General features: G+C 38.8%; 1 protein-coding gene and 2 long non-coding RNA genes across 3 annotated transcripts; 1 reads left to right on the top strand and 2 right to left on the bottom strand.

The window, feature by feature from the left end:
- Positions 1-465: 465 nt before the first annotated feature.
- Positions 466-7,200, bottom strand: LOC131249229 (uncharacterized). The gene is made up of 3 exons (XR_009172746.1): positions 6,627-7,200; positions 3,166-6,537; positions 466-1,608 (listed from the first exon to the last, which is right to left on the bottom strand). It is a non-coding gene; the product is annotated as an uncharacterized LOC131249229 (long non-coding RNA).
- A 284-nt stretch (positions 7,201-7,484) lies between these two features.
- LOC131249776 (pentatricopeptide repeat-containing protein At1g63130, mitochondrial-like) lies at positions 7,485-12,701 on the bottom strand. Its single transcript, XM_058250539.1, has 3 exons — positions 10,884-12,701; positions 8,838-8,942; positions 7,485-7,727 (listed from the first exon to the last, which is right to left on the bottom strand). Exons 1-3 carry the CDS (start codon positions 12,699-12,701, stop codon positions 7,485-7,487), a joined length of 2,166 nt encoding a protein of 721 aa, XP_058106522.1.
- A 5,489-nt stretch (positions 12,702-18,190) lies between these two features.
- On the top strand, positions 18,191-23,887 carry LOC131249228 (uncharacterized). The gene is made up of 2 exons (XR_009172745.1): positions 18,191-18,744; positions 21,017-23,887. It is a non-coding gene; the product is annotated as an uncharacterized LOC131249228 (long non-coding RNA).
- Positions 23,888-26,526: the final 2,639 nt, after the last annotated feature.

The following is a 26,526-nucleotide window of genomic DNA, read 5'->3' as shown; positions in this document are numbered from 1 at the left end:
TGGAGTGTGAAGCTCCCTCCTCAATGCATTGATCATCATCTCCTAGACCCACAGGATCAAGGCGCTTCCCACCTAAGAATATAAATAAATAATTAAATAAAAATGCTAAGCATTCACGAAAATTACTACACGCTGTAAATGAAAGGAGAGGAATAAGATATGCAAAACCATCAATCTATGTGTATGAGAAAGGTTTCCAAGAGAGTTCCTACCTTTCCCATGTCACGAAAAATTACTACACACTGTAAAGAATCCTGTCCAGGATAAGGAGATGCTTTGAAGTGATATGTCTGGCTCCAAATGTACGGACCATTGAATAACCTATGCCCCAACTTGTAAGTGTACCTGCACCAATATCAGGTTATAAAAAAAGATTTTGAGGCAAGGCATAAACAAAGGTTTCCTGACAAGCTACTTCAATTTGAATGTCCTACCATTAAAGCTGTATAATCAGACCATTCATGGAATAAAGCTTATTCTACCAAGACTTGTACAGGAACAGTTCTCAAGACCATTCATGTGTACAAGATTAAGTTTCACTCATTTACATCAAATTCATAGATCTCAATCTCAGAACACACACTGCTAGTAAAGAATGGGAATGTATTTATGATTGTTCCTTTCTTAGAGAAAAAGAAAAGGGCATAAGATGCTACTCAAGAAGCTTTTGCACTAATTTCTTTTCCCTCTACTTTCATCCTGCAGCTCATCAATTTAAATCCCACCCAAGTGTCATAAAGACTATACAATAAAACCATTTTAAGGGTTTGAAATAAGATAAAGTTAGCAAAAACATAGCATAACTATATTGAACATGACTGGGGTTGAAATGAGACTAACTCTATATAGGCCTGCTAACAAGACTGAGACATCAGGATTCATAGGCATGCGTGTTAACATGGAGCGCATGTAGAGAGCTAGGCTGTTTGTCAGGTGGGCCCATTGTGAATTCCCTGGCCCAAAAATCAAGCCAAATGCAGCCTGCACTCATATGACAAAAATCTAGGTATAAAAAAATATATATAAAAACAGATTTAAATGCGGTGGAGGTCCACTTGTTTAGATTGTGGAGAAGCTAATAGTATCAGACCACTAGACCTGATTTCTTTCAGATCCATGGAGAAGGAGGAGAAGTTGAGCTGACATGCATAATGATGTTTGCTGTATAATCAGATAGGAAGGGAGAAGCATTGTGCAATCAAACAAAAGTGATTCAGATGTTCTGTTCAATCACCAATAGGGTTAGAAGAGATGGAAAAAAATAAAATAAAATAAAAAAGTGATTCCAATGTTCTGAAATAGTTAATCGAAAGAGGGTACCCCAGGTCTAGCCAGCATATTTGCTTTAGGTGTGAGGGCCTATTTGTTTACCAATCGTGGTTGAAGCATTACTTCAAACATGTAGGGGGCCATGGACAGCGGCGGACATGGCTGCCGCTGCCATGGATGCTGCCCAATTTCTGGCCATCAAAAGAGAAAAAATAGAGAGAAAGAGAGAGTACCGTTAAGTGCCTTCTCGGATTTCTTCTATTCTCTTCACCGTTGATGACCACGTCCGTAGGTTACTGGGCGTACTCGATCTGTAGCTGTAGATCTGATCTAAGAACCCTGAGAATGAAAAGAAAGGAAGAGAAATAAGAGAGAGAATGAGATTGGGAGATGGGAGATGGAAAGTTCCAAATCAAAGATGGGAGAAGCGCAGGAGACGAGAGGGAGAGATGATAAAGGGAGTGCTAATTAACCAAATAAGCAGCAGCAGAATTCTTTTGGAGAGAAGAGGCGTCCCTGATGAGGAATAGAAAGAGGGGAGAAGGTTTTTGGAGAGAAGAGGCGCGCAGGAGAAGAAGCACCTTTTGGAGTTCGGGCGGGCGATTTGGGGAAATATATTTTAGGTTTTTTTTAAATTTGGAATGTGCGGCGGTGGCTTCATCCTACACGGGCGGCCACATAAAAACGCCCCTAATTACCATCTACAGTGGCATTTATTATGGCCACCTGTGATAAAAACGCCCTAATAAGGGTATTTCTTGTAGTGTGAGGTCACCACCATGCGGGCATGGGAAGAGGCTTTCACATTAACCTTATCAAGAAGTTGGATAAAAGACAAACGGGGCTTTGGAAAGTTTTAGGGTATGTTTCATTTTGAGTTCAGGCCCTGAAATGAACCGGAAAAACGGAGGGACCATCTGGATATAAACCACATACATCATGTTGGGCCGCACAGTTTCCAACACATCAACATACCAGCTGCATTCATCGCGTTGGTAGATATGGACACCGATTGTGGGGGAGTGGGATTTGGTAGTGACCCTTAACAGTTCTAAGGTCAGTAGTAGTCGGTGTTATGTGGGCCCTGCCATGATGCATGTATTTTATCCATGGCGTCCATTCATTTTGCCGGCTCATGCCCAAAAATCTCAGGTGGACCACACTGCAGAAACAGTGGTTATTGACACCCACCATAAATAAATAAATAAAACTTCACATGTTAAAGGGACGGAACTGGATGAAGGGAAAACATAAATATCAGCTTGATCGAAAACTTTTACGCCCCATGAAGTTTTTAATGGGGGGCATTCAACTGCCATTGTTTCCTGTGGTGTGGTCCACCAGAGATTTGGATCTACCTTATTTTTTAACTCATGTCCTAAAATGAGATGGCAAAGCGGCTCATTTTTTAACTCATGTCATGGCAAAATGGATGGACATAATGGATAAAACACATATATCATGGTGGGGCCAACAGAGTTTTGCCAGTACCTAGGTCAGTCCACGAGGGGTCACTATCCAATAATCCAAGTCCATGTTAAAGAGGTTGCAAGTTTGAATCTAGCATAAGTAATCTTTTTTTACTTTTAATTAAAAATACTTCTGACTAGATGATTGACACAGACTGAGTCAGGGTGAGTCGAGTTGACCGAATTAGTGGGTCAACTCAACAAGTTTCCATGTAACTGGGCCGAGTCACTGGCAAATTCCAGTTTCCTGCAGAAATGTCACAAGTTTCAAGTCAAGTCAACAAGTTTCAGAACTATGGTCGGAAGTTATTCAGACAAATACATTGGAGAGGTTCTACTTTTGAGTTTTTCGTTACTAATCTTGACAGGTTGAGAGAGTTATCATCTTGTTTCCTTCAACAACAAAAAAAAAAAAACCATCGATCACCTGAATTCTTTCATGTTCTTCAGTAAATCTGAGAATTCTGAACTATTTCTTGATTGAGGTAGTCAGAGAAACTGGATGTTACCATGCATGCAGCCTTCTTGGAAATTTTCTACTAGGCTGCATGAATTCTGTCAAACGCACGCAAATGTACGCTTGTACTTGAATCAGAAACATCTCTGGTTTGAAAATAATAACTTCTGTATTGATTTAAATTTCTCTCTGTATAAAATCAGCAAACGAGCAACAGTCAAGGAATGTAGGAATAATGAAAGGAATAGAAAGCTTGCTTTGATGTGAGCTGAACTGAGTAACAAAGCTGTATATATTCATCATAAACAGTTCGTGATTGGACTCAAACAGGTCCTTGAGTAGTCAGGATCTCTTCCAGATCAATCTACTCCAATCACCATGGAAGTGGGACATGCAGAGTTTTCCTATAAAAATCAGACAGGCAGAGCAAACAGATGTGAGATAGAGTTGTTTTGAATCGTCCACTACTACCTATGACTTGTTATTATTAGGAGTTGGTTGGTCACTGGAAGCCACAGTAGTTGAGTTTAATAGTAAAATGATCATAACAGTGGCAATGAGCATTTCCGTCCCCATTTTTTATTTTTTTTACACACGCACACACCCCACACACTCATGCTAGAGGAATTTCACCACCTATGGGTACTCGAACCCTTGACTGGGAGTTGAAACTCCTGACAGTCTACCACCCGAGCAAGAGCACCTAATTCCACATGCTGCTAGCCCTGGATATAAACCTATACCAAGGAGATTGGAAAAGCTTCTCACATGAAGTTTGCAAATTGACAATGCATAAACAAGTGACCTGCTTTTGACTACTCGAAAGTTAGACAAAATGCCCATATCTAAGACATCGCCAAAACAACATCAGAAGGCCATGGATGCACCGAAAATTGGAGAAAAATCAAGCTGCCACTGGCCTGCACCTAGTCTCCATCAATGAATCCACTGCAAAATAAACTATCCCGAGCAGACGGCAACAACTAGCCACTAATGCATAGATTGACCATTAACATTGGACATCATCTGCACTCAGCTAATAAAAAAAGAGAAGAAAATAAAGAAAGAAAGAAACCGGCTCCAACTGCATCAATTCGAAAACCAAAAGATGCTGCAAGGCATGAATCACCAAAACAGTGTCTGACATCTGAGCAGCCCATACAAATAACACATGGGGCAATTCGATTTGATGATAACAACCAAACTCTATGAAACAATCAAAATTAGAACAGATCCTTGGGGATGTTACTGGCCTGCAATTCTGCACCACAACTTAAAACCATGGAATTTGATAGGATACTGCCCAGCAAAACCCCACCACTCATGGCAAGCATAGCACCACCAAATTCACTCCCACGAGCTGAAGGATTCAAGGATAGAAGCCCACAGTGAACAGCAAACCAACTAGGCATATGAAGAATAGAAGTGAAAATTCTTGAAAAGGGCAATTAAAGCTCTTTAATTGTCAAAACAAGAAGCTGCAAATCAAATATGGAGCCTTAAACCAAAAGCCACATTCTATCTTCATCAACACCAAAACTCATGACTAACACATTTTCAGAACTTAAGCAGAAAATCCAATAGCGGCAGAGATTGTCGTCGTAATCATCTATACCCTCTCCCATGGCTACATGGATAATGTTCAGCCATTCCACTCAATCAAGGGCCTGACTTTCATCATGAATCTGAAAAATAATAGCAGTAGAGATAAACAATAAATGATAAATTCCAGCCACTATATACAATTCCAACAATTGATCACTACCACATTTGGAAACGAGGAGAGAGAGAGCAGGGGGTGGGGTGGAGAAGGCCCACATCATCCCCCTCCTTGCTGCCCAACATGCACATCGCAATGCTACGCTCTTCATCATAGTCCAATATTATCATCATAACCATATTCACCACTACCATCATCATAATCAAAATCATGGACATCACATTCAATAGAAAAGGGTATTAAAAAACATTAAAAGGGGAGATAAATTCTAGCTCAACAAAAAGAGAATCACCAAAACAAAGATGGAGAGGGAAAGATCAGAGTGACCGATTACTACCATCAGATTGTAACTTCGAACTAAACATGAAAATCAATTGTTTGTCACATTGAAGGAGATTAAACATGCATAAACTAATTAAAACAAACAAAAATTACTGCAAACAGAAGAAGAAGAAACCCGCATGCATCAATTATGTTAATGTTGATGAATGTGAGCGTACAATCGTATAGCCCACCTGGATGATAGTAATAAGGACCGTAAAGTTGTACGGCCCACCTAGTCTCTTTATTTATCATGTAGCCTCTAGTCATATTTGGTACACTTACAATGTACATGTTAAATTGCAATAGGTGGGAGGTATTTATTTCTCTTTCTTCTCTTTTCTTCTTCTTTTTTTTTTCTTGAACTTTGATGATTTTATTGCAAAGAGGCCAAAGCCTAAAGAATTACAAGAAAAAGGTTTTTTTTTTTTAAAAAAAAAAAAGAAGAAGAAAAAAACGCTACAAAAATCTGCCCAATTTTAAGGAAACTGATATGCCACGATAGCCTTTGGTTTGATCGCCCATTCCATGATAAGCTCTTTAGCCATGTTGATCTACCCTTTACCCCCACCATGCCAAGACAAAAAGAAAGAGTCTATGGAACACGGCATGACCCACCGAGAACCACATATGCCAAGAAATCCCTCCCATACTTTCTTTACCACTATGCAATGAATGAAAAGATGATTCACTGATTCCTCATCCTGGTAACACATAAAACACATTCAGAAGAATCATTTTTCTCTTGCACAAATTGTCGACTGTAGGCACTTTGTTACTTCACAGTTCACACTAGCCAAGCTAGCAGCCATCTTCAGAGGAGTGCCATATCTCCAAAGCATAAGCTGTGTGACTAACCCCGTTGACATTTAACCTGCAACTAATCATTTGGTAGATAGATTTAACTAAAAACTTGCTGGACTTTTCTTCTAATCACCACATCAAATCTCTTTGTAAGACCAAAGGGCATGCCTAGCACAACATTTCCAACAATCTCAACAACTCCTCTACCGGTTCTTCATTTAAGTTTCTCCTACAAGGAGGAGCCCAAATAACTTCATCTCCTTGGAAAGAATAGCACCTTGCCACTCACAAGTTAACCTCTTGCAAAATCCCTGCTAAAAGGGGGAGCAACTCCCTCAATTTTTTATCATGTAGCCAAACATCCTCCCAAAATCTGAACCCCTCACCATTACCCAAAGAAACCCCCACTCCTTCCCAAACCTAATTTTTTAGCAAGGCCACCGCTTTCCAAAGAAACAATGCCCGATACAACAATGATCCCTTAATCCACCAAGAACCTTTTTGAAACCCATACTTTCTTCCCACCACTTCTCTCCATAAACTATCATCTTCAATACCAAACCTCCACACCCACTTACCCAATAACGCTAAATTCATCTCTCCCAAGACCCTAAGACCGGCTCCTCCTTGATCCCATAGCTAACACACTTCATCCCACTTTATAAGATGAAACTTATGCTTTTGTTTTGCCCCCTTCCACAAGAAATCCCGCCTAATTTTTTCAAGCTTCTCCACCACCACTTTCGGATACTTAAATAAGGGCATGTAGTAGACTTGTAGGTTAGACATTGCCGCCTTAATTAGCATTAACCCTCCTCCCAAACACAAGTGCCTTCTCTTCTAACTTCGCAACTTTCTTTCAAATCTTATATTATTCAACAACAGATTTTCACCACTCTTACTATATTTTTTAGGATTAAAATCATAGATTGAAGCGATTTAGGTGAATAAAAAGCTCCGAGGGTCATTTTTTTCAAAAAATAAATAAATTTGTATTTATGCCTTTTTTTGATTTCTAGTTCTAATGCTTGATTATGAGGAGTAAATATTAGATACACGTAACCATGTTCATAATTTCACCAAACAGCCAGATACAACACTCTCACCGAAGAGTAGACCGTTATGCTATCATAAACATGTTTTAAAAAATGAATACATAATTGGAATGTTTTTGTTATTCTAAATTGTTTAAATATTATTCCAAACTTTTCAGGAAAAAAAAATAAAAATTCAGCCGTTACGGGGGTCGTAACGGTTGTTATGCCCCTAGTATCGGCCATTAAGGCCTATGCCCATATTGGTAATGGTGGTGACCATTACAGCCACCATTACCTATACAAAATACCTTGCCTGGAAGCTACTATCTGAGCCTTGTATTGTTTATAATTATACCTAATTTGTACCCTCTTTTATGGAGACCCCAGATGATACACGTTCTAACTTATTATCTTGATAGAGAAACTACGCTTGCCCTTCTCTTTGTTGAGTTCCTCTCTTTCTTCTTCACCTCATGAGAAACTGTTAGATCAACCCTTGCGAAACTCTCTGTCAATGCCTCTTCATCTTCCTCTTGCCTCTGTAGATCTGACACTGATGACACTATACCTTTACGAATCATCATCGCTTGATCGAAACTTTTAACTGACTGCTGCTCAATGTAGACCCCATTGCACTCTCCAAACTCTATCTAATCCTCCAATAATTTCGAGATGGAAACGTTCGATTGCTCCTAATGATATTCTCTTTCTCTTAGCAATCTGAAGTCGAAATAGAATAGAAAGAGAAAAACCACCATATCGTTATATATTAATTTCAAGCACGTGCCATCACTTAAACTTTCCCCCATCTATGTGAAGCAAACCACGCGTGTGGCTCCAAGTTGTGTTAACAGAACCACTCGCAAGACACCTTCCACATGTGATGAGAGGCCCACATTAAAAGTTCCTTTTGAAACTTCACTATGCTGAAAGGGCTTCTTTTTTTTTTTTTTTTCTATGATGTCACCATTCTCTTCTCCTTCATTAAAACAATAAAAGTAAGCTTACTGCTCGACCTCTCATTTAAAGCATCAACCCCTCCCCCCCCCAAAAAAGAGACCCACACCCGTTGAAAGCTTCGGCCGTGACTGACGTTGGTATCATTACTACTAGAGGTGTACACAAGTCGAACCGAGTCGAGCTTGGCACAACTCGGCTCGGCCACTAGCTGACCCCAGCTCGAACTTGACTCGGCTCAGTCCTCAAGCCTGACTAGCTAACTCGGCCCAATTTGGTCAGCAGCTCGGGCCAGTTCGAGCCTGTGCGGCATTTTCACAAACACATGGAGTGCACTTTCAATTTCTTACTGTATGTAAAACAACAACAGCTGTTTACAGGTATTTCATCAAACACCTTGTAGGCAACATCAAAATCAAGAAAAAAATGGTATGTGTTTCATATACATACCTTCCTTGCCACCAGCCGACACTTTATTGAGTCATTTCATCATAAACATGGTGAGCAACATCAATATTAAAGTAACCGAGTCATCTAACTGGTTCGATCTTAGTTTGATTTGAGTTGGGGTTCGATCCGAGTCGAGTCGAGCTCGGGCAAGCTTGAACTCGGTTCGAAATTTTTTCGAGCTAAAAAATCAGCTCGACTCGGGTCAAACTCATTTTCGAATTGAGCTTTTTCGAGTCGAGTCGAACGAGCTAACCGAGCTAACTCGGTTCGTGTACAACCCTAATTACTGCCACGCATCAACACCTCTTCTCTTTTATTCCCTCTACCTTTCTGCCCATCAATGAGGGACTTACAGCACAATGATTTATCATTCCATCATCTTCAACATCCTTATTCGCCATCAATGACGAGCTCGAGCTATCTTCCTCTACACCTATAACAAACTCCTGAGATTCCTTCTGCAAGTTTACAAAAATGTTATCATTTTCGACTCTAATTCGAATGTTTTTCGGCACCATTTGTAGCTTTTTCTTCCTTATTTAGATCTTAGCAAAACGAATTTTCTCACAATATTCGAACAGTAGATCAATCTCCACTACCAATTCAATACAAGCCTCGATTTCCGTGAACACTTTGTTTATCCAAAATTCCAAAGGGAGGTCCCAAATTTGGATCCAAACATTGTTTTATGATTTGAGTAAATATAAGCAAGAGGGTGGGGGGTGTCCAACACTAACTCTCTCTTCCTTCTCCTTTCTTTCTCTCCTCTCTTTTCCACTTTCTCTTCTCTCTTACATCAAACTAGATGGTATTAGAGCGGTAATCGATCAAGTTCTAATCACTTTCTTTTCCCTTACCTATCAAAAACCTTCTCTTCCTTTCTTTCATGTTCTCTTGTGTTCATAGCTTTTTAAGAAACTTTGAGTTATTTCTAGTGCACTTGCCTCTTCAATGGCCTATGTGTGAATGGTGTTGGTGATGTGTATGTGATCGTAGTTCTTTCTAGTATTTGGTTAAGGTGTATGGGCTGATTGGTGCATCCTGTATTGTGTATGCATTGAGTTGGATTGTGTGGCTGAAGCATTCAAGTTTCTAGAAGCATTAGCCCTTACTTCCATAAGCATTGTACATCCATTTCTTCTGGTTTTTATTGCCTCCATTTGTAATGGAGATGAAGGCTACGCAAAAATCAGGTTCATAAATCCATCTAACTTTTTGAGGATATCCACTATCAAGTTAAACGGCCAGTATTCTAAATCTATACAAGTCTTAACAGCCAAGGGGAACAATAGGAGAAATGGGATGAAAAGAAGTAAAGATGATGAATGGATTTAGGACAATGCTCAGATTGTGACGTGCTTGTAGAATAGTATGGAAATGTTGTTAGAGATGTTTCTAGATATGGCAAATAAGGTTTAGAATTCTCCATGAGTAGAGTTGTACATGAGTCAAACCGAGTTGAGCTTGGCACAGCTCAGCTCGGCTCAGTTCCGCCAGTAGCTAACCCCAGCTCAAACTCGGCTCGGCTCGGTTCTTGAGCCTGACTGGCCAGCTCGGCTCGATTTGGTCAATAGTGCAAGCTAGTTCGAGCCTGTGCGACATTTTCTTAAACACATAGGGTGTATTTTCAAATTCACACATAATGTAAAACGTAACAGCACTTTACAAGTATTTCATCAAACACTCGGCGAGCAACAACAAAATCAAGATATGAGGGCAATCTAATAATGTAAAGTTTTTTTTTTTTTTTTTAGTGATTTGTTTCGTATCCATTCCTTCCTCGCCACCAGCTAATCTCACAGAGAATGTATGCACCCGAACAACACTTTGTTGAGTCATTTCATCAAACACTCGGCGAGCAACATCAATATCAAAATAACTGAGTCATCGAGCTGAATCGATCCGAGTTTATTCGAGTTGAGGTTCGATCCGAGTTAAGTCGAGCTCTGCCAAGCTCGAACTCAACTTGAAATTTTTTCGAGCTCCAAAAACCAACTCAACTCGGTCCGAATCCAATTTCTAGCCGAGGTGAGTCGAGCTTTTCCGAGTCGAGTCAAGCGAGCTGACAGAGCTAGCTCGACTCGTGTACATCTCTATCCATGAGAGATGGATTCATAAAAATAAAAACATCACTCAATCCACACCAATTATTTGAAAAGGTTTTTTACTTTCCAACAAGGAGATAAATCGCTAGGTGAATATTACAAGAAACTCAAAGGAACATGGGAGGATTTGAATGTGTATCAACCTCTTACAAGCAAGGTAATCCCTAACGGTAACAATGGTCATAACAAATACTATTGTTAAAATTATGGTATGGGCCGTTATGGAGAGAGAGAGAGAGAGAGAGAGAGAGAGAGAGAGTCGATGTTGAATCAATGTTCACCAAATCACCTCACCTTCTCCATAGGGCACAAATTTTGAAGCATTCCCAAGTATTCTTGACCTTTTTCGTCCTCTGCGAACAAGCCCACTAACATAGTTGCGGTGGATGCATCCACAGAAAAATGCCTTTTAGCCATTTCCCCGAGAAGTTGCATTGCCTTGAGGGTTTCATTCTTCTGTAGAAAGCCCCTAATTAAAGCATTGAAGGTGACACTGTCTGGTTGGGAACCCTTCTCTTCCATTTGCAAGAACAATCCATTAGCTTCCTCCAAAAGCCCTTCTTTACAGAGCCCATTGATTAACGCGTTATATGTCCTAACATTATTCCCCAAGCCCTTGGCAAAGGCCCAACTGAAAAGCTCCTTCGCATATTTGAGTTCCCTAGCTTTGCACATCCCATTGATAAGGACATCAATAACTTTATTATTTGGTTGAATTCCTCTAATTTGCATCTCATTAAGTAGTTTCATTGCCTCGACAGGACGATCACTTTTACACAGCCCATCCATCAAAATGGTGTATGTGATGAGATCCGGACATTGTCCATGAGCTTGCATCTCATTGAAGAGCTCTTGTGCAGCCACAATTCTCCATACCTGGTACAGCCTACCTATAAGAGTGTTATAAGTAACAACATCGGGCTTCAATCCCTTGCAAGGCATTTCTCGAAAAAGTTGCATAGCCTCGTCTACCATCTGATTCTTGAAATAGCCGTTGATTAACATGGAATAAGTCGCAACACTAGGCTTATGCCCTTTACACACCATGTAATCAAATATCTTTAAAGCAGCATCCATTTGGCCAGTAAAACAGTAGCCATTCATCAATGCACTATATGTGATTACATCAGGCTCCACACCTCTCTGGGTCATCCATTCTAGTAATCCATGGGCTTCTTTAACCATTCCTTCATTGCAAAGAGCATTCACCAGTATGCTGAAGGTTGTCACATTGGGTGAGACTCCTCGATTCGACATTTCCTCAAACAGACTCATTGCTTCTTTCCACTGGCCTAAATTGCATAGTCCATGAATTAAAGAACTGTAAGTGACAACATTCAGCAGAATCCCCTTACCGACCATTTCTGAGAAGAGGTTAAGCGCCTCCCTTGTGAGCCCATCTTTGCCTAGGCTATCGATGATTGAGTTATAAACCGGAAGGTCAGGACTACATTTACCCACACCCATCTCCATTTGCCGAAGCAACCCAATAGCCATTCCGGTGTTCCCTGACTTGCAAAGACCGTCGATTAGTATCCCGAACGACACCACATTATAAGGATATCCCATTTCTACCGTCTTCAGAAAGAAACTACTCGCTTCCCCAATCCGCCCTTCCATGCAAAACCCCTTAATAAAAGTGTTCAGAGTCACGACATTCGGCTCATGGCCACGTTTCAGGATGTTGCTGAGAACAGCGAAACCAGAACCGATCCCGTTCAAGCGGCAAGAACAATTGAGAAGAATGCTCCATGTATAGATATCAGATGGGATCCCTAACCAATTCATCTCCCGATGCAAAGAAATCACGGTCGAATAGTGTTTCATTTTAGCAATAGTAGTTAACAGGCGATTAAAGGTCCGGATTGAAGGCAGCGGCTGCGTGCGGACCATACGATTGAAGAGGCCCACTGCATCCTCTAACCTCACAAAAGCACCGGCTCGAATCGAATTGAATAGATCATTCACCAAATGGTTGAATTGGGTTGGAGTCGGGATCTTGTTCTCTATGATTTTAGAATCAAGGGCAGAAATGGTAATTTCAACAGAAGCTGGAGAGGAGAGAGTTTTACGCTTTTGAGCAGCGGCAGCGGCAGCTCTTCTCGAGGACATTTTACGAAATCGAAGATTTTGAGGGTGCCAAACGACTCCTGATGAGAGAAGAGAAGAGGGGATGGTAGTTGTTGTGGTCCTGTGGAGTGCGTCTGCCACCCCGTAACCATTGATGTGGGTGCGACCCTGACTGTAGGACCCACTTCGATGTATGTACTGTATATCCACGCCGTCCATATGTTTTGTAACTATATTGTGGAGTCCCAAACATGACACAGATAAAAATTTCAGGTGGACCCCACCACTCGCAGGGAAGCGGATTGGCTGGTGTAGATACGTGTGTCGTGCGAAGACGACCGCTGACGCTCATCGAGCTCCTAGTTGTACGAACGGTTCAAAGGAGATTAAAGTTACATGGCCCCGCAATGATGTATTTATTATATCCACACCGTTCATCCATTTTTTTTAGATCATTTTAAATTATTACCCAAAAATTAAATCATGTCCAAAGCTCAAATGGACCACACCTAAAATAGCAGGGGATAATTTTCACTGTTAAAAAATTAGTAGGGCCCGCCATAACTTTTATTTTCCATCCAATCTATTCATAAGGTCAAAAATACCTAAAAGAGGAAAAAAAAATTTCATATCGATTTGAAATTTCCGTTACCCCTAAAAGAGTTTCAATGGTAGACATTCAATCCCCCGCCACTTTTTGTAGTATGGTCCACTTGATCTTTAGATCTGCCTTAATATGAGCTCGCAAAATAGATTAACGGTTTAGATATAACACATACCTCATAATTTGACCCACAGAACTTGTTGACGTCAATACCTTTGCTATATAGCTGGTGTGAGGTACACCAGCCAATCCACATCCCAGTTAAAGTAAGTTCTCGTGGCTGGAGTTGCGTTACGCCGTAATTTACCATAGTTTTAATGTTTTATCCATGTTTTCTATCCATTTTACTACTTATTTTAACAACATGAGTACAAGATTAAAGCATATTTAAAACTCAAGTGGACCACACTAAAAGAAGCAACGTGAATTGAACACCAACCATTGAAATCTTCTCATGAGCCACAAAAGACGTGGATCAAACTGATATTCGTGCTTTCCCTTCATCCATGTTTGTGTGTCATTATGAACAGGTTGGATTGTGGGTTGGCTGACAAATAAATGTCATTATCCCTACTATTTCCTGTGGCGTGGTCCACTTGAATACGGGGTATACTTGAATTTTGGACTCAACTCATAAAAAGAGCTGAAAAAATTGGATGTAAGGTGTCGATAAGCCAAATATATTCAAGGTAGGCCCAACGGAGTTGATTGTACAGATTTACTCGGTCCACTATTCGCTTGGGTGGTTGGAAGTTATGTGGGCCCAGAGAATTAGTTGTGATAAATCCACTCTCATCCATTTACGGAGATCACGATATTAAAGGAGTCCAAAAAATTAATGCAAATTCAATGCCTTATGCTATACTACACAACTCCTTGTTAGAAACCTTGTGGGGTCATATAAGTTTTGTATCACGGTGATATTGTGCCCACTATTTATAGGATTAGGTGGCACATAAACATCATGGTATGCTCACGGAAGGTTTTCAGCCGTGGATGTTTCCATTTTCACTGTTTCATGTGGTGTGGTCCACCTAAGTAATTTTTTAAACTATGTCCTATTGTTGTCTTGCAAAAGTGATGGACACAGACATCTCTATGAGCCCCACATATCTCCGGACCACAAAAACTTCATGTGGCAGGGTCACAGACAAGTGTACTAGTTATGGAGGGATTTCCTGTTGAGATATGGAGTTTGGAAAATTATTTAAACAAAATAATTTTTAAATTGAGAATAGGAGAAAACTTATCGATTTATAGAGGTTAAGGCGTGACGTGAGTCACTCGGCTTGAAATTGATTTTGCTCTCCTTGAACAGCATTCCAAGTGAAACAGGTTTCCAGAGCAATCGACCTCCAGGATATAACGATTATGAACCGGTTCCGGCGGTGCACTCACTATACACGAGATTGAACCACTTGTGATCTTAACCCGAACTAGAAAAAACTTAAATCATATTTTTAACGTAAAACAAACTTTTTCTTACTAATTTAAAACGGATGAGAACAAAATCTATTTATAGACTTTGTGAAAACACCCTTTAAGGGTATATAGACACCCTTTGAAAAAAGGTTATGACTATTAGGTTAAAACTCAATTGGTGTGACCCTTAAGCTTAAAAAGATACAAATTTTTGAAAACAAAATATGAAAAGATGCAACCTTTTAGACCGATATGGACACATCCGTAGGGCATGTGCGCACCTATGGCCACGACCCGTCCCAACAGATATTTCGAAACAATAATTATTTTGAAATAATTTAAAATACAACATTTCCTGCCAGAGCCAATGATGATACCTATGCAAGTCCACTGTATGTTTACTAGAAATCTACTTTGTTTATACATTTCGTCGGCCCATGTTAGCTAAAAAATGAAGCCGATTCAAAACTCAAGTGAGATGTGTTGTCAAATGTTTTTAATATGTACATGTAACAAGGGCTCGATCGATCGATTATTAATTAATCGACATTACCCTAAATTATATAGATTGGTCTTTAGACAGTTTTGAACCGTCTTAGATCGATAAAACTTTTAAATCAATAGATCAAAAAAAATTAAAAATACTTGAAAACTCTCTAAATACTTTTGAGTATGTTTGAGCGATCGAACATGTGGGACTTAAATCGATAGAGGACTACTCGATCAATGTCAATCGATTGACGCTTAAATCGGTGGTGTACGCAGTTTTGCGTAACTGTACAATTTGTTTTCTATTTTGATTTTAACACTACATATATAGTTGTAATCAGGATCAGGGTATTCTAAAGACATCATTAGGGAGTTCTAGAGAGAAATTTAGGGTTCTTGAGATGTTTTTTTTTCAAGGGATTCTCATCTGTTTAAGTGCATTCATATCTCGTGATTTGTTTATCATAGTAGATTTGCTTGTCACCTTGTGTTGTAGTTTTTTCACGCAAGGATTTTCAATGTAAAAGTCATGTGTTTTTTATGGTGCTTTTTTATGTTTATTTCATTTATGTTTGATTTGAATTCGGGGTTTGCTTTCATAATTTCCCAACAAGTGGTATCAGGGATAATGTTATGTTTTGAGTTTGAATTTGAAGTATATTATTGAAAGGTTCAAACGTGAAGTGTGAAATAGAAAAGTTTACTAAAAGAAACAATTTTCAACCATGGAATGTGAAGATGAGGGGTTTTCTAGTTCAGGTGGATTGAGATGCATCTGATGGACCTCATTGTAACAAGGACCAGTCGTCACTGCAAATTACGGAGCGGATTAGTTGCAGCAGCGTGGCCTCACCCAAGATAGTGCATCACTTACCATGGGGGCCATGACTATGTATGTTTTAAAAAAAAAAAATAATAAAAAAATATATTTATCCATGCCATTTTACATATACTTTTATTGCATGAGCCCATAAAAGAAGAAGAACGAAACAGTAGTGATTGAGTGCCCTATCATTAAAAACTTTCTATGGCCCATCATCATGTTTATGTAATTTTTAGTATCCATCCAAACTAAGAACACATGGCCCGCTAATGGTCAATCTCCATTTTTTCTTATAGTATTGTCCAACTGAGAATTGCATCTATTTTAGCATGGTCCATCTGAGAATTCTATCTATTTTATTTTTGGATAGTGCTCTGAAATAATTTGGAAAAAGAGAAATACAGGGAGGCGGATTTCCTGACAAAGCCTTTGGCAGGAAGCTCTTGCCTATGAATGCTAGTTTGGGCCCACCGTGATGTTTGCGAGAAATCTACTTCGTTTATCTATTTTGCAAACTCATTTTAGGATATGAGATAAATAATTAAGTGGATTCAAAAATCAAGTGGGTCACATCGATAGGGAAAATAAGGGAAAGAAATTCCTACCATTGAAACCTTCTTTAGCTCCACCTTGATGTTTATATGTTATTCAAACCATTAACAACGTCATTAACATTAGGATGAAGTGAAAATACAAAAAAAAATAAAAATAAAAATTAGCAAGATACAAAACTTCATAGCTACAAAAATGTTTCAACGGTCCTCACTAAATCCCCATTGTTTCCTCTAGTGTGGCCCACTTGAATTTTGGATCCACTTCGATTTTGGTTGTATGTCCTGAAATAATCTCACAAAACAGATGAACAGCGGTGGGCCCCAACCAACATCTCGTGCAGGAACTTCTTAGGAAAGGCTTAGGATATGACGTGAAGTTCCCAAGGTGGAAACCTTAGTGAGGCCCACCGTAATTTATCCTATCCATCTGTTTTGTGAGCTCATTTTAAGACCTGCGACAAAAAATGAACATGATATAAGACACAAGTGGGCTGCACTAAAGGAAAAGTGATTAGTGAAATTACTGCAGTTAAAACCTCCCTCCAGCGCCGACATATGTTTACATGCCATCCATGTTACTATCATGATTACTATTGAGATGAACTTAAAACATGGGGTGAATTTTTATAAACATTACAGTGGGCCCACCAAGGTTTCCAGTGCCTAAACTTCCTTCTAAATGCTTTTGCAGCAAATCTACGTCCCACTATAATGTATGTGTTATATTGAAAACTGTCCACCAATTTGTCAAACCGTTTTAGGGCTCGAGTCAAAAAATGAAGTCAATTCATAGTTCAAATGAACCATATTAAAGAAAGCAATAGGGATATTGATTTCCACCGTACCATGATGTTTATTTGCAATCTAACCTATTAGACAGCTATGATGAAATAAAAACAAAAATACCAGATTGATACGAATTTTATGTGAAAAAGTTTTCAATGATTAATGTTAAATCTCTATTGATTTTTATGGTGTGATTCTTTTTTTTTTTTTTTTTAAATAATGCCCTGAAATGATCTCTAAAATAAATAAACGAGGTAGATATAATAAATACATCACACTGGGGCCATGTAACTTTGATCTCCTTTGAACCGTTCGTACAACTCGGAGATCCGGGAGCGTCATTGCTCGTCTTCGCACGACACGTACCTATAGTAGCTGTATAGCTGGTGTGAGGTACAATCCGCTTAGCCCGTGTAGCACAAAAATCTCAGTGTGAAATCCACTCCTTCCATCCGTCTCATGTTAGAAAGTGACCCCTAAAACGAGACAGACCGGACACTCAGGTGGGCCACACCACAAGGAACAGCGTGGATTTAATGCTTCGGATCTCAAAAAAGTTCCAATGGTACGCATTCAACCCCACTGTTTCCTGTGGTGTTGCCACATCAGTTTTAACTTTTAAATATTCCTCATTTTTAGATTAGCCGGAGAAACCGATGAACGGAGTGGATTAGCCGGAGAAACCAATGAACGGAGTGGATGTCACACGGATATCGCGGTAGGCCTCACAGAGTTTCGTGCTAGACGTAACTCGCGTTCGTGTACGTAATATATATATATATATATATATATATATATATATATATATATATATAGCATACAAGGATGCGGATTTAGGTCACTGCGTTGTACATCGTCCTCAAAGAGGAAAGAGTCTTTGCTTTTCAGATCTTATTCTTCCCAAAGGGTATTTATTATTTTCCTCCTCATTTCGTTTCTTTTTTGCTTTGATCTGATTCTTGTACTTACAAAATGATTTTTATTTTTATTTTTGGTGAAGAATCAGTCCTGTGTTATGTTGAGGTTTGAATCTAATTCGTCAGTTTAAGAAAGATTTGTGTAGATATGTGACAATTATCATTGATCTAGATTTTTTTTAAAATTATTTTTTTAATTTTAAAAATAGTCACATACAGAGGCTGTACGTGATCTTTTTTACATATATCATTTCTATGTGTCGCATGTGTTAGGACACGGATCAAAGAATGAGGCAGATCGAAAATTCAAGTGGGCTGCACGACAGGAAACAGTGAGGATGGATCATCCACTGTTGAAACATTCGTCTGGCCATAGAAGTTTTGGATCAGGCTAATATTTTTGTGTTTTCAGTTCATCACAGTAGGAATGATGTTATGAATGATATAGATGACATATAAACATCACATAGACCCAAGGAAGTTTTGAATGGTAGGCATTTCCCTACCCACTTTTTCCTTTTGTGCGGACCACTTGAAGTTTCCCATCTGCCTCATTTTTGGGCCCATATGATGACATGACCTCGCAAAACGAATGGATGGTATGGATTTCTCACGAACATGAAAGTGAGCCCCACCTAGCTTCCTGTCGCTGGGAGTTCCTGTGACAGGCTGTCGAAGGCAATCTGCATCCGAGGATCACCCGCGATGAAAATCAAGCTGGTGCACTCGTACACGACTTAGAAATTAGTGGACACAGATAGGATATTTTGCACAAGTCACTTGTTAGGGAGATAGTATGACTTAGTTTACGGGTGTGGCCCACCAAATGGGCAGATCAGCCTCATTTTTTAATAAGATTATCACCATGAAGATGCAACTAGGTGGGCCACACCTGTATGCAGAATCTGACTGTGGCTGTCCATTGACTCCAGCAGTCACTTCTCACCTGATGATTGGAACAGGTTGATTTTGTGCCAGGTGATCTTTGTTATTGGGCCCACCATTTTCATGGTATCGATGGCCTACAAAGTGGCATATTTGGGGGAATGATTCTATGGTACCACAAGTTGTGGTACCTTGCATGTAGATGATCTGTTCTTGATATAAGTTTATAACAGGTGACCATTATGGTGTGGCTCACTTTTAGCATGGTTGTGATATTCTACCGACATGACATGTTCGCGTGGAAAATTATGGTTGTATGTGAAGGTTTACATAGAGCTGCTGTATGTGATAATTCTACTTGTGTTTTTTAGATCCTATGCTTCCAACGCAAACATCACTGCCTTTTTTTCTGTTTTGAGTCTCTCTCTTTTTCTTTTTTTTTGTTGGAGCTCATCGGAATAACATGTATAAATGGATGGACAGTTATAACCATTAATCTCACAATGCTATTGTGGATGGGCCAAGGTCCAACAGTCATGCTGGACAAAAATTGATACTAACGTAGGGTTCAATGGGGACCTTTGAATTTATTTGAAATGTGGTCTATCCTCATGTGTGTGTGGCCCACTGTATTGTGTAGAGTGGTGTCTTGAGCAAGGTATTCAAAATCAGTTATGGCTACGCATTACAGGTTGAAATGGCTGTAACGGCCATTACGGAAAAAATAGGCCGTAAAGGCCCTGTAACGGCCCCGCGGTGGCCTTGTAACAGTTTTTTCAAAAAATAAAAAAGGGCCATAACGGCCATTACAGCCCATATCATAATGGTAACGGTGGTGGCTGTTACAACCGCCGTTACCATTTTGGAACACCTTGGTCTCGAGTAGTGTTCACACATGTGTGTCTCTACATGTGTGTGGGAGTGAGTGCATGTCTCTTGCATATCCTTTATTTTCCCCACTTTTACGAGAGATCGAATGAGATGTTGTAGAGAGAAGAGTAGAGAAGGCATAGAACCTAAATGCCAGCTAGAGAGTTCCTCATAGGAAGTGAGAGATCTTGTTTTCTTTTCTTGAATGAAAGAGGGGGTTTCTTGTATGCATGATAAGGTGATCCTCAAGCAAGTGTTTTTGTTCTTTTTTGGTAGCCTTGGATATTTCCAAGGTAGTAAGGTTTACACTGGTAAGACAACCAGGGGACGAACCCTGGATCACTCTCACACCACACACGTTTCTACCAGCTCAACTAACAAGCTTAAGGCGATCCTCAAGCAAGTGTTGGTTTGAGAAGAAAGCTTGTAATCCCATTCTTGCATAATAGAGTTCACTGGTGGCTTCGTGGGTTTTCCCTCTTTGATTGAGAGGATTTTCCATGTAAAGTAGTATGTTCTTCTCTTGCTCTTTTATCTTTATTTCGTTTCCTAAGCGTCATTGTTGTGGATGTGTAGATTGGCTTATATATTTTTGTTGGTAGTCCTTGTTTATGTGGAAATTACAGTGATTCACATAGAAGGTAGAGTTCCCTCTCTACTATAATTCTATACATTCATTCATGCATGTTGGTGGTCGGTACCATCTGGTTCAAACTGCATCTGATCCACGTTATGTCTGTAGTCACACATTTCTATGTTCATATGGGCTGAGTGGGATTGTTGTATACTAGACGACCCTTTATCACAAATTGTAGCTCCATTTCAATCACTTTCCTTTATATATATATATATATATATATATAAAAGGATGGATTGGATTTTCTACTCTAAACGTTTATTTTCAATGTTAAAAATCATTTAGTCTAGAGTTTTGCTGATTTTGCAAGAGTTTGTAAATTGATTTCACCAGATTTTTCCGCTCACATGCTTTTATGTATGCGATGCAGGTGAATGGAAATGCTGGAGTTGTATGTTTTTAGATGAGATGGCGGTTGGGAACTCTCACCAACTGCAGTAACTCCAATGTATTGATGGATGCTTTTGCAAAAGAAGGGATTGTCAAGGAAGCGTATAAAATTATCAGAGATGATGTTTTAATAAACACCTACAATATATTTAGGGATTGATACGGCTATCAATGCAAATAGACAATCCACAAGATGTTCTGATTCTATAGTGGCTAAGAGTCTTGCTACTCATTTGTTACTTATCAGTATCCACTCATTGGTGGGCACGGCCATTACTGGGACCATTAATGGGACGTGAGCTGTCACAGATTGAGGTTCGCATCAGTGGTAACTATACCACCTTAAGCTTAGAGTACTACTGGGAAGATGTGTTCAAGGGATCCAATCCGTTCATAGATGCTTCACCTCATAAAACATCCAGAGCTGAAAAATCAGCCTTATCCAAAACTCACATGGGCCACATTAGGTAGCATATTGATGGGGAATCTCCACCATTCAATAACATGGGGGACCCACCAAGTTGTGTATATATAATCAAGGACATTCAGACCCTTCAAACTGTCCATATAAAGGGTCAGGCCAAGATTTGAGCTGTTTTAGAAATTCTAGGCTGAGTGCCCCCCTCCCAGCTTGTTCTGTCTTTTGCAGCTAACCTTAGTTTTGGATTGGGCTGAGTTTTAGATGCTATGGGTTTTCGGAGGTGATGAATCTGATAGGTGGGTTGGATAGTGTGAATACATCACATTCACATATAGGTTGGATAGTGTGAATACATCAAGTGGGCCCCACATCTGCCTAGTACCACCATTGTGATTTTTATGTATGTTGATCAATGTCTTAGTAAATTAAGCCTGTTTTAGAAGACTGATGCATTTCTCACACATGGGGCAAAATGGCTACTGGGTCGACCTATAAGTTCTCCTGATAATGGCCGAGAAATGTTTAGACGGGTGCATGCACTTCCTGTTTTATTTAACTGGCTCGCATGATATGAACAAGAATGTCTAGATATATTGCCAAGTTGAGCCATTCCAAGATGGGTGTTATTCACTTTGTTGCACTTGAGATTGGGCCCCACTAGCCACAATGGAATCAAAGAATTCTATTGCACCATTCATTTTCCTTTATTTGTATCAATTTATTAATATAACCATACATGATTAACCATCACTGGTATTAATTTGTCCTTCTCTGTTCACCCACCCTTCTTTGCAAAGAGCATCCATCGGTGTGTTGAAGGTTATTGCAATTGGTGAGATTTCCTAGATCCATCATCTCACTGAATATTGAGAATCAAAATGAAATATCTATGTGCCGTTATTCATGCTCGAAGCCATAGGTACAAAGTTGAGATGAAAACTCATATGTGGGCCACATGCAGATCATAAACATTCTCTATTGTGGGTTTGTCGTACCCATGTGAGCAGCTACACATTCTATACATTTTAATCATAGGGTCTCTTAGAAGGTATGTATATTTCCATTTTCATAGCTTGGGGCTGTTTGGTTTTCCAATTTCCTATGTAATGCAAAGTAAATGAGCCATCATTATCATTTTCAATTGTTTTTTTAATATGGAATTACAGCTCATAAAAATGAGAAATGTAAAGGAAATTGTAATCATTACATTTTCACATTATAAAATTACCATTTTTACAATGATTTCTGGGTGAAACAAACAATGTAGCAAAATCATCATTGCAGTCAAATGTAAGTGATGTCACCACACAATTACAAGAAATCATTACCCATTTACAGCCATTCACCATTTAATTGGAAAACCAAATAGGCCCTTGATGCTTTTCCCTTTTGCAATGGAGCCTCGTAGTTGCCGTTATTGACAATGATCCTGTAACTGTTTTTTTTTGCTTGATTTTTGGATACATGTTATTAATTGTGTAAAGAAGGGTCATATTCTAGGAGCACAGTCTGTCCAGTTTCTTCTGTGAATTGTGGAGGTTCTCTTTTGTATTTGGCAAAATTCGTGTCATTTTCTATCTTCGATCTAATTGTTTCTTCCATGTGAGAACAAAGGGAAATGAATTGGGCTGACACTTATAGAGTGTGTTTGGATACTGGGAATCCCTATGGAAATGGAATTCTCTAGCACAAGAAATAAGGTGATCATGGAATCCACTTTCTATTCTCTGACCGTTGTCTAACGAATTTGGGGATTCTACTTTCTGGTTGCTATCCAAACAGGCACCTCATTTTTGTCATCCTATTCCAACAGCGATCATGGAATCCAAATGGAAACCACTTATCCAAACATACCCTTAGGTGAAAGGTGTCGGGTGAAACTTTTTAAGGGGAATGTTGCCCCTGCCTTGACGTTTCCATTGTTTTTGCAACAGAATATTTCATTGCTTCGAACAATCTGTATTGTAATTATCAATTCACAGTTCTTTACATATATATGCCCTTTTACCAGTTCTCACTTTGTGGATATGAAAGGTCAGTTTTTCAGGGAGATGGAATCCTTCAACAAATGCAGATGACAGTTTGCATCAAAAGGTCACAAAATCCATATGGAATTACGATTTATTTCTTGCCTTGAAGATGTTTCTTATTGTGATTTTTAAGTGAATGGAGCATGTTTCTTACCTTGATTTCATTACATACCACATGGCATCTATGTAAAGAAAATTTTACTGGTTTTGTGGGTCTGACGACTATGAGCTTGATCCAAGGTCACACTGACCTTAGCCATCCATTTGAGCATGGCCCAAAAGTAACCCTGTCTTAGCCATTCATTAGGGGACTATGAGGTGTGGATTGCAAGGTTAAAATTATTATTATTTTTCCATTAGCTAGCATATCTTATTAAGGATTTCTCATGTACTTCTATTCTATTCTAGCATGAAAAGGCAGATTGGGTCACCTGTGGATTCAATCATTGAGTGGCCCTGTAGATTTTGCTTGTTGTCCTTTCTATATCAGTCTTTATTTTATTTTATTTTACATTGTAATGAAACATGCAATAAATCAATGACACTAACAAAAACCTTGTAAATTTGGCATTTTCAAGAAAATTGACTCATTAAGGGTGTGTTTGGTTGCACGAAATATCATGAAGTGTCTCCATTTACCAATCTAATTTGCAATTTTAATAATATTTCATGAAATATGGTGGAACCAAACAGACAAAAAACATTGGGGGTTTTATTGAGAAAAAACATCTTAGTGGCAATCAGACCCGTAAAAATGACCAAAATGCCCTTTATCTATTTTTCTAAATATTATATAGTGGAGTCTAGCATTTTGGGTGCCAACGTAATGTGGGATGATATTTGCCTGTGTCGAAGCATTATCACAAAAATAAAGAATATTGGGGTTAAAAAATTAAAAAAAAAAAACCATTTATGCCCTTTTTAAATTTTGAAAATGTTGAAAATATAAAATTCTCATTTTAATCTTTGGAGCTTTATATCATGCTCAACCAGCCCCTGATGCTCTATATGCCGATACTCATGCTTTATAACATGTCATGTATTAACTCAAATTAAATCCAGTAAATTGTGGAATCCACCTTCCCAGAATCAGCTTGGTCGATCAATTCAAACTTCTGATTCTTGGACAATTGTTGGAACTTGACCATTGGATGTTTTTAATTTTGAGCTGTCCAACAGAAGTCTGCTTATTAGTTAGTCAGATAATCAAGTGGGTGTGAATTTTAGTTCATAATACATCTATGCTTTGAACCTTAATTTGAACAGGTTAATGTATCATCTACCACCCTTGTCAGAGTAAGTAAAGTCCTCCAATCTTTTATTAATGAAGATGTAACTCGTGAATCTCTAAATGGAATCAAAATATCGCATCTTTGATGGCCAATGTTCTTGCTTGCAGTGGTATGCACTTACAATATCTTTCTCATACAGTGGTTTCTGCTGTTAGCAGTATGTAGATTGGTGTGGGTTCATGGCTACAAGCAAACGAGGAGGAAGTGCATGTGGCCTTAGGCACATTGATGTTTTACTCTGTTATGGTCCATGGCTTTACTGGTGGACCAAACCATTTAGGTTAGTAAAGTGGGTCTATTTTATGCGTCAACTGGTGGGCCAAATCATTTGGGCAGCAGAGTGGGCATAGTAACTCCACTTAAGATCTATGGTTATCTCTGAACTTTAATTCGAATTCTAAATTTGAAATAATAGTCCAACAATCAAAGCTTGAATCTGAATTTAAATTTTAATTGTGTGGAATGCAATTAATGAAAAGGAGATAACAATCTTTTGGTTGATTGCAAAGAAGGTGGTCTATCTTCAAATTTGCACTTGGTCAAATCATTCGGGTAAGTAGAGTGGGCCTAGCAACTTCACTTAAGATGTATTATTATCTTTAAATTTCAATTTAAATTCTGAATTCAAAATAATAGTCCAACAATCATCTTTGAATTTTAGTTCGAAATAATAGTTCAACAATTAAGGGAGTAGTTGGCCTTAATTGTAGGGAGAGTGGATTAACCTTGAGTGTAAATTTTAAATTTCAAAAATTCACAAATTTTTATGTAATTCTCAGCCATTAATGAAAAAAAATAGAATTTTTTCCCAAAAATATTTTGCTTGATTGCAAGGAGGGGCAATCCATCCTCAAATTTAGATGAGTTTTTTAAATCATCCACGTACAATCATATTATAATCTTCCCTTGGTCACATGATGTGGATGATGGAAGTATTAATCTATACTATCATAAAGTCACCACTTTTGATAAGCATCCATGGAGTCGCCACTTTTCATAAGCATCCATGAAAAACTAATGTTGATTGGAATTTGCTAACTTCATAGGCATTGGTCTACTTTTTATGTTCATTCAAAATGGACTTTCAATAGACTAACTATTCATATTTATTATTGGACCTTTGGTTAAAACCATCCTTTATATACATTGATCAAATGGCCAAGTCTCTTGAGTAAATGTGAATTTCCATCTTGGCTCTTAGAAAATGGGGATAATCCATGTCCAAAGGACCAGGTGTTGGTATTCAATTTGGACATGTGGCCACATGTATAGCGAATGACCCGGTTTTAATTATGCATGTGCAAGTATGTATCTCTTGGGTGTGCAAAAGTTATAAATTGAATCGAACTGAATACCTTGTGACCCTAGATGTCGAAATAGCTAGATTATTAATCTTTTGCTTGACTGCAAGGAAGGGCGATCCATCCTCAAATTTAGACTAGTTATCTTAAGTACAGTCATAATATAATATGCCCTTGGGCGCATAATGTGGATGATTGAATTATTAGTTTGTTCTATCCATAAAGTCACCACTTTTCATAAGCATCCATGAAAAACTAATGTTGATTGGAGTTTGCTAACTTCATGGGCATTGGCCTACTTTTCATGTTAATTCTAAATGGACTTTCAATAGACTAACTATTCATATTTATTATGGGAACTTTGGTCAAAACCATCCATTTATATACATTGATCAAATGGCTAAGTCCCTATGGTAAATGTGAATTTCCATCTTGGCTCTAGAAAA

This window comes from Magnolia sinica, chromosome 6 (assembly GCF_029962835.1).
Source record: "Magnolia sinica isolate HGM2019 chromosome 6, MsV1, whole genome shotgun sequence".
Lineage (NCBI taxonomy): Eukaryota > Viridiplantae > Streptophyta > Magnoliopsida > Magnoliales > Magnoliaceae > Magnolia > Magnolia sinica.
The sequence above is the reverse complement of the archived record's forward strand: the minus strand, read 5'-3'. Positions and strand labels throughout refer to the sequence as shown.